At 40.5% G+C, this 16,124-nt stretch overlaps 1 protein-coding gene across 6 annotated transcripts in view; it reads right to left on the bottom strand.

Annotated features, from left to right (window-relative positions):
* Positions 1-16,124, bottom strand: part of SYNE2 (spectrin repeat containing nuclear envelope protein 2) — a 315,251-nt gene that overhangs the window by 55,525 nt on the left and 243,602 nt on the right. For all 6 annotated transcript variants that reach the window (XM_078053796.1, XM_078053797.1, XM_078053799.1 and 3 more), the window contains 9 exons: positions 14,948-15,103; positions 13,448-13,600; positions 8,036-8,206; positions 7,758-7,888; positions 4,518-4,722; positions 3,239-3,418; positions 2,387-2,515; positions 971-1,125; positions 713-857 (listed from right to left, as the gene is read on the bottom strand). In XM_078053796.1, the coding sequence (XP_077909922.1) occupies positions 713-857; positions 971-1,125; positions 2,387-2,515; positions 3,239-3,418; positions 4,518-4,722; positions 7,758-7,888; positions 8,036-8,206; positions 13,448-13,600; positions 14,948-15,103 (1,425 nt within the window). The remainder of the gene's footprint in view (positions 1-712; positions 858-970; positions 1,126-2,386; positions 2,516-3,238; positions 3,419-4,517; positions 4,723-7,757; positions 7,889-8,035; positions 8,207-13,447; positions 13,601-14,947; positions 15,104-16,124) is intronic.

Here is a 16,124-nt window from a genome sequence, read left to right as displayed (position 1 = left end):
GGCATTTACTACTTGTTAGGCACTGTGTAAAACATGCATGTCTCGCTTATTCGTCAACCTTCAGATGTAAGTACTATTATCATACTCATTTAAAGACAAGGAAACTAAGATGTAAAGAGGTTTGGTAATTTAATCAAGACCACTCAGGGTGTTTTGGTTCAATGAACTTCATTTTCATTGGAGAACATTAATGTAATGACACAGACTTAAATCAGTTACATTAAAAATTACAGTGACCTAATCATGGATACTTTCAAAATGCAGTATCTGTCTATAACCACCAAGAGTATTTCCAAATGTCTATCAGCACACGTGTGGGGAAATTCCTCTGTCCAATCATTAATGCTACAGTTATAATTATACCAGGTACTTCAGTATTTTAGGGAATTATTCAGTGAAAATGCAAAGATGAAGTTGCAGTATTTTAGCCTGCTCTTGGTATGTATGCATTCTATGGAAGAAAAGTTGTGCTAGAAGTTTCCACCTCCTGCAGAAAATCTAGGAGTTCTCTCATTAACAAAGGACAGCACTAAAACAAAATGTTGAAATTTATGAAATGTGTGAGAATTTTACAATCAATTGACAAATGAATCTGCCTAAAGACCTATATTCGGTATCTAAGGATTGATAGATTTAAAATAAAATACAATGAGTATCTTTCCCCGACTCCTGTCCCGGGGTGAGGTACAAAGTAGCGGAAAGCAGAGATTACCTCATATGTTTTCTGCTGTTCCAGGAGAGCTGGGAGGCTTTCGGCAAGATTCACCTTGAGCATCTCCTCTATCTTCTCCAAACACTGGACCCATTTTTCACAGCAATAAAGAAACTTTTCATTCAAGCCAATTCCCTGAAGCTCACTACAAAGGTTTATAAACGAACAAAAAAGAGTCACAAAACAATGACATTCCTGAGCTAACGATGCTCATTTTAGCTTCACTGAAACAGAATGGTAGGGATGGGACGCTCTGACCTGCAGCGTTCCAGGGCTGTTGCCGTGGCCCGAATCCACTGCCGGTTCGTGTTTTGTAACGTCTTTATGGCTATGTCACTAAGTGGGAGCTTGAGGCTTACTTCATTCAAATGCTCAACATCAGGTGATTGGGCCGTCAGTGCCAACACATGGTTCTATTAAAAAAAATTAAGTTTCAGGCTTCTGGAGGTCAGTAAACTATCTAGATGATGAAAAGGCCTCAGAGATCCTACAGACCATCCTTATCTGAAACATGAGGGAAAACTGGGAGCTAAATAGGTAAATGACTAGCCCACAGTCAAATAGCCAGTTAGTATTAGAGCTGGACCTGAACCCTGATCTCCCAATCCTGTGGCTTTTCTAGAACAACAAGTGCACACGTGGTCAGCACCTGAACAGCCCAGGAAATAGAAAATGATGTCAGATTTTGTTTTTAAGGAAGATGGAGATGAGTTTTTTTTTTTTTAAAGGGCCCATTTAGGACCTCCCATGTATTCTGCTAATAACTTGACCTTCAACAGATCATGCAGTTTACCTACAAATCCAATGAAAATTTAGTCCTTAAAATAACCCTAGTAAAGCATGGTAGTTAAACATCCATATCTTGATAGAACATGAAATCACAAGAAAGCAAACTCAGCAAAACGTTATTTTTAAAATATTCCAGGGACAGCATCTAGGTCAACGATATGTTAAGCAAACATCCTTCACAATATCCACGTTATCGCTCCAGAACTCTGCCATAGTAATCTAGGTTAGGGTCAGCAAATTTTTTCTGTAAAGGGCTACATCATAAATATTGCAGCTTTTATGGGCCATATGATCTCTGTTATAACTATTCAGCTCTGCCCCTGCAGCATGAAAACTCCCACAGACAATTAATAAATGGAAGGGCATGAATGTGTGCCAATAACACTTTATACAAACAGGTGGAGGACGAGATTTGGACAGTGTGCCCTAGTTAGCTGACTCATGATCTAGGTTATGAATATCAGTCCTTAGGCGTTTGTAGGATCCAGAATTCTTTAATTTATGTTACTTATCCTAAACTTACTAATTTAATAAAGAAAGAAAGAATATAGCATTCATTTAATAGGATATTTTACTTTTGATCTTCAGCTAACCAGAAAAATTCAATTAATCACAAAGGCCAATTCCTAGATTATTCTAGTTCACCGAAGCTAATTAGTAAAGATGTCAAAAAACTTTAAACCTGCTAAATTTACTGTGGCATATTACTAAAATAGATCTCTGTGTTGTCATACTTTTCTAGGCCTTAGGATAAGGCCAAGAATGAATGGCATATAAATGACCGTGCTCGAGTGAAGATACAGATTCTAGAACTCGACAGTCATTAGCCTATTTTTTATCCTATGGTGAGCCTAAGCCCTAAGGAAACACAAATATTGGCAATACCAGGAATAAGTCAGGGTTTTCCTCTTTTTCTTGATGACAGAGTTTATCCAAATTCTCTTCTTCATGCATAATGAGACCTTTTAAAGATTCCAAGTGGTCCCCAAAATCCTTGAACTGTGACAGAACAAACTACAACAAGAGAAATTTTCATTAGAAATCATTTTCATGTGCATATATAACAGAATTAAGCATAGTCTTGGAAGCTGATAAAAGCTCAAGGTGTTTTCAACCCCCAGCAGCTCATTATTATCTTGACTATTCAGAGATGAATATTCAGAAGACTCGTTGTTTTTACTCTGTGCCTCTGGCAAAGCACTGAGCCTTCAGGGATAACTGGATCACCTGCTTGAGGGGGCATATTGAGGAGGGATAGTGAGTACTCTGCTCCCTGAGTCCTGCTAGTTAAATGTTTTCTTCTTGTTGATATTGAGATGTGATATTGGAGTTCTGTGGCCTTCTGTGCTTTTTAACAGCTCATGCACTAAAGGTTTTTCAAAACGTGAATAAAGAGTACAACAGATGGTTAAGCTTTAAGCAGTTACTTCTATGACTCGAGTACCCCATTTGGAGATCCAAATAACTATGAGATCTGAACAGTGTAAGGAATCTAACAGCTCATTTCATAAACTAACATGTTCAATGAAGAACAGATGTTTGCCTAAGATCTGCCCATTGCCCATGTGATTGAACAGTCATGTGAGTGCATTTTTATGTTTGGGACATCTTTATTCTGTAGTTTCCCTGAGGAGCAGTCCATAAAGCACTAATAACTATTACTTCATAGGATATAAGGAATTGAGGGTAGCCTGCAAATGTTCGAGAATACAACTTGAATGGAAAAATGAGATGAACCTCAAATTCATTAGCCTTCACAAGGAGCATCTTTTCCAAGTAAGAAGCCTTCTGAAGGGAGTGCAGTTGTGTAGAGCGGGGCATGTGGGTGCTGGACTCTGGGAGTTGCGGAAGTCGATCCAGGAGAGTGGAATTCTGGAGAAAGGCTTCTTTTGTCTTCTGCACATCATGCTGCAGCTCCTGGAGAAGAAACAGTGATCAGAAAACATTTCCTCCTCCTATAACACAAATTCCCATCCCTGCCACTCCATCAATATCTAGGAGAATTTCTGCTCTAAAATTGTGGGTGTGGCTTTTTGTTATTATTTATTTTAAAGAGCTGAAAAAGCTAAGCTTTCATTATATGATGCACATCACTGGTGATCTTCAGAAATATGTCAGTTCAGAGCTAAAACTGACAACCGATCAATAGAGTTTGGGCCTTCCAGTGTACAGAAACTGGAGACCACCCGGGTAGGTTCCTCTGTTTCATGTTTCTAATCACTGAACACTTTAGGGATCCCCTTAAGGCTATTTTATGAAGCAATGCAACTCTGTCCTGTGTCTGAGATTTTATGACATAAATGGACTCATTTGCAGAGACTGCAGAATCTCATTAATCAAGCTGATTTTAGGGCTACTCTATAAATAAGGTGTGTGTGAAATTTGTTTAAACAACAGATCAGGTAGAAGTTAATCTGAAATACAGATCGTATTTGTTGGGTTGTCTAAGTTGATTAATACTTTTTTATTTGACCTATAGTATCAGAAGATACACAATGCATCTGGTCACCCAGTTTAAAACTAGAGAGTATTCATTTTCTGGGCACTCATTACTATAATAGGATAAAATTATACAACTCTTAAATATTGTCCAAAAATAATTACACCCACAGAAAAGCCATATTAATGTGGCATGAGTCCATGATTATTTCTAAAGCGAGAGTGTGTAGATGTGTAGATGAGTACAGATGATCACACTCATTTGAGATACTTTTGCCTTTATCTGAGACCTTGAATGAGGTTTTTGAGATTTCTCTGCTAGAATGAAAGGGGAAACTTGGAACAAGGTGCTGTCAGGTGCTTTTGACCCAGCTACCTGCTGCCTAGACCTCGCCTCTGAGCTGCCACCTGGCTCTCCCAACCCTGCACATTCCAGGCTTATTTGTGTCCTACACGGGCTGCTCATGAATCTGTCCTGATCCACTTCTTTGTCCCTGTGGTCTGTCTAGTCCCCGGGTCATGGCCCTGTCTGTTGGGCTCTCTTGGCCTTGGTTTTCCCAATGGGCTTTGCAACCACCTTCACATCCTGCAGGGCTGGGGTCAGGATCTCGGCCAGGTTGTTTCCAGACATGTTGATGTTTTCAAGCTGTTGGTACTTCGCTTCCTGCTGCTCCAGCCTCGTTGCAGCTTCAGTGTGAGCACTGTTACAGGCCTTCCAGAGCTGTAGCAGACTCTGCGCCTTCTGCAACTGGTCTGCAAGGTCTTGGTTTACCTGGGCCCACCTGTCAGAACAACATGAACAACAGGACCCTCAGACCCTCCGTCCCAGTGCAGCAAAAGCACAATGCACACATTCTACCAGTAAGTCAAGAGCAGATGGGTTGTTTATTAATGCATCACCACTATATAAACAGAAGTCCAAATTAGGATATTTCGTTGACTTTATAATTCTCAACAAAAACTACCAAATTTGTGATTGGCAAGATCTATTGTATTTCTTTTTTTTTTTTTTTTTTAAGATTTTTAAATTTTTATTTATTTGACAGAGAGAGAGAGACACAGCGAGAGAGGGAACACAAGCAGGGGGAGAGGGAGAGGGAGAAGCAGGCTTCCCGCGGAGCAGGGAGCCTGATGCGGGGCTCAATCCCAGGACCCTGGGATCATGACCAGAGCCGAAGGCTGACGCTTAACAAACTGAGCCACCCAGGTGTCCCAAGATTTATTGTATTTCGAATGTCTGTAAGGCAAAGATAGAGAATGTGTTGAACTGCATGCCTGATGAAACCTCCACATGGGAGGGGCTCCTGGTTTAGAGAGGGGGGTCGTTAAATAGGCCTTATTTAAATTGTGCTTATGCCAAATTTATTTTTTTTACTTAATATTTTATTTGTCAGAGAGAATGAGAGAGAGAGAGAAAGAGAGAGAGAGAGAGAGAGGAGAGCATAAGAAGGGGGAGCAGCAGGCAGAGGGAGAAGCAGGCTCCCCACTGAGCAGGGAGCCTGATTTGGGGCTCGATCCCAGGACCCTGGGATCATGACCTGAGCCAAAGGCAGATGCTTAACCGACTGAGCCACCCAGGCGCCCCAAATTTATTTTCTAATTACAAAAGCAACATGTTCCTTATATAACAGCAGGAATAACGGAAATCGTTTTTATTCCACATACAGACAGACTGTAGTATCTTTCCCATAGGACTTAAAGATTTCCCCGTGTTATTAATAAAAAATAAGTGAGTCTAATTTGAAATGGCTGTACATAATAGTCTTTAAATAGTCTGGTTTTTGTTTAATTACTAAATTCGAGTTTAGTGTGGATACTGAAGTAATTTTCAATTTTTGCTTTCAAACCTAATGCTCAAATACAACTTGTTCAAAAGGCCTTTTTCTGCATTTCAAGACATTGGCCTTAAACTAGATTTCTGAGAGAATTACTTTGGTCAAGGAATAAAAATATGTAAGCATTTTTAAGGTTATGGGTATATATATGGTCAAACTAGCTTTCTGGAAGCATTATTTTCACCTGAAGCACATGAAAATGCTTATTTCGGGGTGCCTGGGTGGCTCAGTTGGTTAAGCGGCTGCCTTCGGCTCAGGTCATGATCCCAGAGTCCTGGGATCGAGCCCCGCATCGGGCTCCCTGCTCAGCAGAGAGCCTGCTTCTCCCTCTCCCTCTGCCTGCCGCTCTGCCTACTTGTGCTATCTCTCTGTCAAATAAATTAAAAAAAAAAAGAAAAAAAGAAAATGCTTATTTCATAATATCCTTAACCCTGCTAAACAGATGGAAAAGGTGAAAAATGGCACAATCGCTTTATTTTTATGCATTTTAAAAATCTTATCAGAACAGTGTTTTTTCTTTTCTTTTTTAAGATCTTATTTTATTTATTTGTGAGAGAGAGAGCACAAGCAGGGGGGGCAGCAGAGGCAGACAGAGATGCAGATTCCCTGCTGAGCAGGGAGCCCGACGTGGGGCTCGATCCCAAGACCCCAGGATCATGGCCTAAGCAGAGGTCAGGCACTTAACCAACTTAGCCACCCAGGCATCCCAGAATAGTGTTTTTTCTTAACAATATTTTTTCCCAATTATAAATACAACATACACTCATTATAAAATAAAAACAAAACCCCACAAAACGTGTATGTTTAAATCTATCTATCCCTACCTCTGTATCTAGCTTATCTACCCACTTTCCTACCTACCTCCTTGCCTACTTATCTATAAAGAAGAAGGTAACAAAACCAACTGACTTTAATGTATAGCTAATGACCATTAACATTTTGGTGCTATTTTCTCCAACCTTTTCCAACAAGCCTTTTGATATATTCTTGTGCCAACAATAGAATGTGTATGTGCTGTCGCAACAAATGAGTCCCTTTAATAGCAAACCGCACTGCCATGTTTTGAGGGTGGTCCTGATACCAGAAGTGGCATCGGATACATGTCCATGTGCCTCCTTACTCTCCCTCCTTCCTTTCTCCCAGTAAGGACTGGGTCATGAGCTGAGGGTGCCACTGCAGGGTATCTAAATTTGGTGTCCCTTGTTCAACACTTGTTCAAAGTGGATTCACCAAGATGCTTAATCTGCATGGAGGAAGGGTAGAGAAGGGCATGGAGGGTAGCTTACATGTCTTTGTCACCAGAGCAAATTATCTTTAGGCCGCATTTCATGTCCTGATACGCAGCAAAATAAAAGCCTTGCAATTAACTAGGGCCACATTCCTTAGAAGGAGCTTCCTACCATAAGCAGTTCATCAAAGAATTCTTTCCAACCTCACAAATCACCTCCCCAAGAGGAATAATAACATCTCCTTTCTTCCATCTTATGTTTCCAGTGAAACAGACTGTCCATCTGACTACCCTGTAAGCCTGTCTCTGCCTGGGATTTTGGTGTCCCTGAGGCTCACACTGGGCAGTGTGGCCACCCTGGCTACAAGGCAAGAAATGGCCTTCCCAAAATCACATCTTACATAAACTAGATGCTTCAAAGTAGAAGAAGCCAGAATAGCACAAATCCAGTTATTACCTGACGACTATGAAGACTTTACAAAGCCTCTGTCACGTCACTGACCACATATCATTGAGATAAAGATATCTGCTCTGTTATTCCAACGGTATCTTGGTTCATCTGGGTGGCTCACTCGTTAAGCATCTGCCTTCGGCTCAGGTCACGATCCCAGAGTCCTGGGATCGAGTCCCGCATCGGGCTCCCTGCTCTGCGGGAAGCCTGCTTCTTTCTCCCCCACTCCCCCTTGCTTGTGTTTCCTCTCTTGCTGTGTCTCTCTCTGTCAAATAAATAAACAAACGGTATCTTAAAGCACACCTGGCGTGCGTATCTTGGCATTTCTCTTCAATTATCTCAGCAACCGAGGGGCAGCGATCTTTGAGTTTTCCAATCACCTCCTGCAGTTTCTCCCAACTTCCTTCACTGTTCTCGGCTTCGTCTTGAAGAGACTGAGAGAAGAGGGCAGGTTATTTAAAATACCTTTTTGTGCTTCTCTGTGGACAGCACCAAGGCAATTGTGTCCATTTCTGTGCTTGATTCCACTGGAGATTTTCTGCCAACAGCGGATGCACTATGCCAAGATCTGGTTAATTTACCTGAAGGTTCTGCACCTGGCTTCTTAAGGCTTCTAATGACAAAACCACAGGCTTGCTGTGCTCCATGCAGTACCAGAATCGGATTGTCATCATCGTCACTTCCTCATATAGTTTATCATAAACCTTCCACTCCTGTAAAACAGACTGCATGGAGGTCTTGAGCTCATTGACCTATATGAGAAGGGGAAACATATATAGAAAATCATTAAGAAGAGGCTCTCTCATCATTTTGTTCCCTTCTAAGGATTCTACCACGGGATCTAATTTAGGCATTTCAGTTTGAGAGCACTGGAGGAGTGTCAGTGATTAACCGAGGTGAGAAGGGTTAGGTCAATGAACGAAAGATATTGGCGAGGACTAAGTTTTAGAACAGGTGAATGGAACAGAGCCCTGAGGCCAAAAGGATTGGCATGGACAGAGTTCAGCCCAGCAGGAGACAGCCCAGAGAAAGAACAGTGGGTGGGGAATCAGAATCTGTGAGCATACATTTCGGTGACAACCTGTGAGCTTTCTGATCTTGGGCAAGTTATTTAACCCTTGAGTCAGTTCCCCTACTCACAAAACAGATACAATAAATAAAAACATAAACAACATAGTGTCTGTGAAAATGTTCTGAAAACTGTAAAGCATTGTTAGTGTGAAATGTTACCTCTGTTACCTGGCACTTGAGTCAGCATAAACTGGAGAGGCACGTGCTCAGTCAAAACAATAGGCAAATACAAACTAGGAGGAAATGCAATGGTGGGCATATTTTATCCGTTAGTATGTTTGATAATTGTGAGAGGCTGAAGCACGTAAATGATCTCAGATACAACTGAGAATATGTAAGTATATATATTTTTATATGTTGCATAAAGAACATTTATAGCTCAAAATATAAAAAGACAAATACCCAAAGAATTAAATTGGGCAAAGAACTGAATAGGTATCTCTCTAAAAAACATCCCCAGTCATTAGAGATGTATAAATCAAAACCACAATGAGAGGTCATTTCACATCCACTAAGATGTCTATAATCAAAGATGGATAATAACCAGTGTTGGCGAGAGTGTGGAAAAATTGGAACCCTCATACATTGCTGGTGGAAACATAAAATGGTGCAGCCTCTGTAGAAAAATGTTTGACAGTTCCTCAAAAAGTTAAGTATAGAGTTACCATATGACCCACTAATTCCACTCGCAGGTATATACCCAAGAGAAATGGATTTTGTATTTGTATATGTCTGTGTATATGTTCATACAAAAGCCTGTACACAAACGTCCCTAGCAGCATGAGTCATGATAGCCTGAAAGTGAAAACAACCCACAAATGTCCATCAGTGGATAAACTAAGTGTGCCATATCCATACAACGGAATGTGACTCATCCATAAAGTTCTGATACAGACTTTAATATTGATGTTGAAAACATGCTAAGTGAAAGACAGATAGAGAAGACCACATGTTGTATGATTCCATGTGTAGGAAATATCCAGAATAGGCATATACATAGAGATAGAAAGTGGATTAGTGTTTCCAGGGACTGAGGGAAGGGAGGAATGAGGAATAATGGGGGTTTCTTTTTGAGTTGACAAAAATGCCCTGGAATTACTAGTAATGGTTGTGTATCTCTGTGAATATACTAAAAACCACTGTATTATATACTCAAAGGGTGGTATCTCAATTTAAAATAAGGATCTGAGTAGAAATGGAGTGTGATCACTATGTTGGCCCAACTGGACAGGTTTATTTGTGATGGGATGTCAAATTTTAGATGTAAAATTTGACCTATATGAGAAGGGGAAACATATATAGAAAATCATTAAGAGAAAATCATTAACTCTAGGACCTGCCACACTGTTCTCCAACGCAGTTACTCCATTCTGCATTCACCAGCAGTGGATGGGAGTTTCAATGTCTCCATTCCCTTGCTAACACTTGTTACTGTCTGCCTTATTATTACCACGATGAGGGGGTGTGAAGTAGTATTTCATTGTGGCTTTGAGGCCCTCTGCATTCAGGCCCTCTGTTCTCTGCTTAACATCCACACGGAGGACGCACATCGGTGTTGACAGGCAGATTTCCTCAAACCCTGCCCCAAACAAGACAGATAAAAAACAACCTGGGATGCTAAAATGTCAGTCTCACATTGGCAACTGGGTAGGCTGAATGTGTTTGTAAGTGCTCAATGGCTCAGGAAAAGAATCCATCATTAAGAAAGAATAAAAGCTAGTAAGGAAACAAAGGAGGTAGGAAGGGAACTCCTTATAGACAGAAGCTGGGACTTGTCCGGGTGGCAGGGAGGTTTCAGATAGAAGGGTGCTATAGGCACATGACTACACAAGGCACCACCACGGTCCAGGCCACAGAGGCCTTCATGGCTTCCACATACAAGGTTGGCACAACCACCGGTGCTCTGAAGGGCAACCCTTAGACTATCACAGCTTCATGGAAAAGAAATGGCACATGTGGTGTGAGGGAAAGGATAAGAAGGCCATGAAGCAAAATTCACTACACCAGAAACAAGGAGGAACATTTTCAGAATGTTCGAAGTAGAATCAGCCAGTAGGGCAGCACTGACTGCCATATAGGGATTGCTAGAAAGTCAGAAGTACTATCATCCCTATTTTACAGACCAGAAGACTGAGGCATAGAGAGGTGAAGTACCTGCCCTGGGACACAGATAGAAAATGGGGCTGCCAGGATTTTTATTTAGACAGAGAATCAAAGCCCTTGCTCTTAAAGATGAGGCTCTACTGACTTTGGAGTACTTATCTATGGACGGTCTAGGTTTTGTATTTTCTGCATTAAAGAAATAACTTTGGGGCACTTGGCTGGCTCAGTCAGTAGAGCACGTGACTCTGATTTCAGAGGTCACGAGTTCAAGCCCCACGTTAGGTATAGAGATCTACTTTAAAAAATAAAAAAAAATTTTAAAAATAGCATTATTGAGATATAACTCACATTTCATATAATTCACTTATTTAAAAGTATGCAATCACCATAATCAGTTTTAGAACATTTGTATCACCCCGAAAAGAAACCCCATACCCACTGGCAGTCACTCCTCGTTCTTCCCCAACCCTTCCCCAGCCATGATCTACCTTTGGCTTTAGAGAATTTGTCTATTCTGGACATTTCATATAAATGGAATCCTACAATATATGGACTTTGGTGACTCCTTCGTTTCACTTAGTATGATGTTTCTAAGGCCATCAATGTTGTAGCAAGTATCAGTACTTCATTCCTTCTTATGGCTGAATAATATCCCATTGCATGGATATACCACTTATTTATCCATTCATAAGTCGAGGGACACTTGGATCGTTTCTACTTTTTGGCTATTATGAATCATCCTGCTATGAACATTCATGTACAAGTTTTTGGTGTGGACATATGTCCTCATTTCTCTTGGGGAGATCCTTGGGAGTAAAGTTGCTAAGTCATACATTAACTCTAGGACCTGCCACACTGTTCTCCAACGCAGTTACTCCATTCTGCATTCACCAGCAGTGGATGGGAGTTTCAATGTCTCCATTCCCTTGCTAACATTTGTTACTGTCTGCCTTATTATTACCACGATGAGGGGGTGTGAAGTAGTATTTCATTGTGGCTTTGATTTGTATTTCCTTGATTAATAATATTGAGCATCTTTTCATGTACTTATTGGCCATTTATATCTTCTTTACAGAAATAGTTATTCAGATCACTTGCTCATGTTTTCCCTTGGGTTATCTGTCCTTTCTATATTGTAGATGCAAGCCCCTACATAAGCAAATATTTTCTTCTATTTTGTGGTTTGTCATTTCACTTTGTTGATGGTGTCCTTTGAAACACAAAAGTGTTTAGCATTGATGAAGTCCAGTTTATTTTTTCTTTCGTTGCTTGTGCTGTTGGTATCATACCTAAGAAACTATTGCCTAATCCAGTCATGGAGATTGAGGCCTAGGTTTTCTTCTAAGAGTTTTGTAGTTTTAGCGCTTATATCTTTGATCCATTTAATTTTTATATATGGTGTGAAGGTATAGGTCTAACCTCATTCTTTTGAATGTGGATATACAGCAATTCTAGTACCATTTTTTGAAAAGACCATCCCCCCACCTCAGAATTGTCTTGGCATCCTGGTCTAAAAATTAGTTGACTATAATGTGAGGGTTTATTTCTAGACTCTTAACTCTATTCCATTTATGCATATGTCTACCTTCTATGGTAGTACCATCTGCATGTTTTTTTTACTTGCATTATCTCAATCTTTTTTACCCCAACATTTTTATTATAATTCACTGTGTTGTGATTATCTGTTCAAGTACGTATCTTCTAGTAGCCTATGAGCTCTTTGAGGGTAGGACCCATTTATTTTCTTGTTTATCTTTGTACTATTGGCAGTGAGTCTAGTACCTCACAGAAGGTATGTTTAACAAATGACTCACACAAGATATGTTAAGCTCATCTCTATTTTCCTGCCTGAGTTCTGGGGGAGTAAGGAGGCTGAGGGTCACCTACGAGTTTCATTCATAAAACGTTATCCCAATTCCCTCTTAGAACAAATGGTCAAAAGTAGATTTTAGTAGACAACAAATAAATCCACAATAAGGACCTCTGGTAAGTATGGACACACCTCTATAATTGGCTAACATTTATAGTTTTTCTCTCCATTTGTGGGGAACCGCCAAAGTTGAAATATCTAGAGATGCCGGTCTTTGCTCTTTTGGTGCTCTACTCCTGGAAGGGGAAGATGCAGACTTTAACATGTCTTTCAGGGCGATTGGGTGGCCCAGTCAGTTAAGCGTCCGCCTTCGGCTCAGGCACGATCCCAGGGTCCTGGGATCGAGTCCCACATGGAGTCTGCTCCTCCTTTCCCTCTGCCCCTCGCCCTGCTTGTGTTCTCTCTTGCCACTCTCTCTCTCAAATAAATAAAAATAAAAACAAAACAAAACACGTCTTTCATAAAATGACCAGACATCTTCTACATTCTTCCTCTTTCTCCTCACCACATGCTATGCTTCTCCCTGCCTCTGGAGCTCTTCATACGCTGACCATGCTTCTAGCTTAACAGAGGCTACCGGAGACAGGATCACTGCCTCCCTGAGGCACCTCCCTGGATTTGCTTTTTCTTAGCTGCTCCTACGTATCTGGCCAGGAAACAGTGCCAGATGCTCTGCTGGGTTGGGGGTGGAGACATTTTTGTCTGTGAGTATATTAGACAAAACAAAGATAACCAGACGGATTTCTAGCCTGCCAATGGTGTTAGAATTGGTGGCTCTACCTCTAATTATCCAGTGCAAAAAAAAAAAAAAAAAAAGGGATTTGAAATGCTTTACTATTTCTCTGAGCAACTCCTCAGTTTTTAGCATGGTGTGAGTTTCTGTGATTAAACAACAACAACAAAAGATGAAAGAATATATGAAGAGAAAGGGTATACTTAGTTCTAGTACCTGGTTGATAACACTGCTCCTTTTTTGAAATAACCCATCAATTCTGGATGCTGTGTCTTCTAACAGTGGCATTGTCCCACTCTCCGAAGTCAGGTAACTTTGTCTCAACTCATCCAGGGCTTTGGATTTAATTGCAAGTTGATTTTCTATATCCTGAAAGGGCAAGAGGGAAAAGTTTTCATATGCACAATATTACAGAACAATGAGGTGTAAGAGACAGGAGATTGCCCTTTTCAAGTAAAAACGCCATTAGGGTACATAATTAAATAACATCACACCTAAAGACATTTTAATCACAATACATTCAATTCAATTTTTGCAATAATTTCAATTACTACATGGATCTAGATTTTGGAAGAGTCTAGGTACTAAGTCCTTATCATCATGGTATAGTAGGAAGAGTCCAGGAGCTGGAGTCCCCGTTCCATGTCTGCCTGGTATTGGCTGTCTGACCGGACATTAAGTCATCAAATCTCCAAGCCTCCATTTTCTCATCTGGAAAACAGTGAGGACACCCCATGCCGTGGATAGTTTAGAACTCAAGTGAAACCAGGGTGGCCGGTGGAGGATGGTGCAGCACGGACCTGTGGAGCGTCGGCTTCCAGTCCAGAGTTATGCTGAACCCGAGGTGGCTGAAGGAATTCTAAATGGAAATGGCTAGAAACAGGACAGGACCACTTGCAAAGATCTCTCCTAATGAGCGTTGCTGCTCCCATAGCATGCCCAGTATTCTTCTAGAACCTTCTCCGTAGAACTGGGGTGTGAGCTGACCTTCCAGCCCCGATGGGGAGTCGTGTCATGCCCTCATGCAGTCGGTGCAGAGGCATCATAGCCCGGGCCAGCTACAGCAACAGGGACAGCCAGAGTGTTTTCAGTAGGGAGGGACACAATCCGGCAGTACTCGAGGAGGACTAACCTACACTCGGGGGAGGGCATCTCGGAGACTAAGTGACCTGGCAAATGACAACTGAGCAAAACCAAGGGCACAGCCAAGAGCTTGAAGCTCAAATGTGATTTAGACAGTGGTTCCCAGGGACAAGTGGTCCTTTCAGAACACATTACACAGCAGGTAAAAGAAAACCATTTTCCTCTGAAGAAACAGAATGAAACACTAAAAATAATGGAAACCTTGGAGTAATTTTGTAAATATTAATTAAAAACACACACACACACACACACACACACACACAAATTGGAAAACATCAAATCAAAATGCCCTTTGAACGTTCTCTTTCAGGAGTAACATTCAGGGCTTAGGAACAACAATAACTGAAAATACCTTCTTCTGCTTGTCATAAAAAAAAAGCATTTTGCAATTTTGTAAAACCCATGGAGGATTATTTTATATAACAAAGGAAGTACCTGAGGATTTGGAGGAGACCCTCAGAAAGTACAGCCGCTTACCCTAGTCCTTGGGGCAGAAGCAGCGACTAAACAACATGGCCACATAACCAGCCTGGCCACGCCGCATGGACAGGTGGGTGCCGTGGGCCTTCTCACCTGACAGTCCAGGAGCATCTTCTGCACCGAGATCACACTTGCAGGTTTTTGTAAAGTTTTCAGTCTCTCCTCTTGTGCCTCCATCCAGTTGTTCAAAATCTGTATTTTGTTTTCATTCTCAGTGATACTTTCCAAAAGTTGTTCTAAATGTTGTATCTATAAGTTATAAATAATAAAAATTTATTTTAAACCACATGCTTTAAAATGTAAATGTCATGACAGTTAATTTTAATAAAATAATTTTGTTTCTTCTCAGATTCCTCATATTTAGCATTAGATTTCCCAATTACTTTTTTTTTTTTTTTTTAAGATTTTTTTTTATTTATTTGCGAGAGAGAGAGAATGAGAGACAGAGAGCATGAGAGGGAGGAGGGTCAGAGGGAGAAGCAGACTCCCCGCCGAGCAGGGAGCCCGATGTGGGACTCGATCCCAGGACTCCAGGATCATGACCTGAGCCGAAGGCAGTCGCTTAACCAACTGAGCCACCCAGGCGCCCCTCCCAATTACTTTTGGAATAAAGATTCATGAATTAGGAAATAGAATTAAAATCCCATTTAGCATTTGAAATGAAAGCTAACCTAAGCAAGCTGGCTGTTTTGGAGTTCCATAATACCTATACAAAATAAAATCATGTTGCTAACATTCAATTTTTTTTCATTGCACTATCTATTGATATACTTAAAACTTAAGAAAACTTTCTTTCCCTAGACACTCTTCATTAGAGTGGCTTAAAAATTAAGTCAATATCAAAAATATCACAAATAATCAGTTTAATAAAATAATGACTATTTTTAATATCTGTGATTCTTCTCATTTCTATGCTCACAATTTTTATTAGGTTATAATCACAGTATGTATAAAGTTTTATGTTCCTTTTCCAATGTCATAGGCACTTGCTTGGTTGGTTATGACATATGCCTTATGTTAATTTAAAGGGCTGCCCAATATTTTATCAAATGGACACAGTATAATTTGATTAATTATTCCTTTATAGTTGGAAATTAAGGCATTTTACATTTTTCACCAGTATAAATAATGTTGAACACTTTGTGTGCGAATTTTTTCCTTTTCTGAAGGGCTATCTACTTAAGATAAATGTGTAAGAGGTGGCATGGCTAGGTTAAGAAATAAGATTATTATTACTCTAGTTCTTGAAGTTTTCTAAATGCTTTCCAAA

Source organism: Halichoerus grypus, chromosome 8 (genome assembly GCF_964656455.1).
Source record: "Halichoerus grypus chromosome 8, mHalGry1.hap1.1, whole genome shotgun sequence".
NCBI lineage: Eukaryota > Metazoa > Chordata > Mammalia > Carnivora > Phocidae > Halichoerus > Halichoerus grypus.
This window is presented reverse-complemented; position numbering and strand designations above follow the sequence as displayed.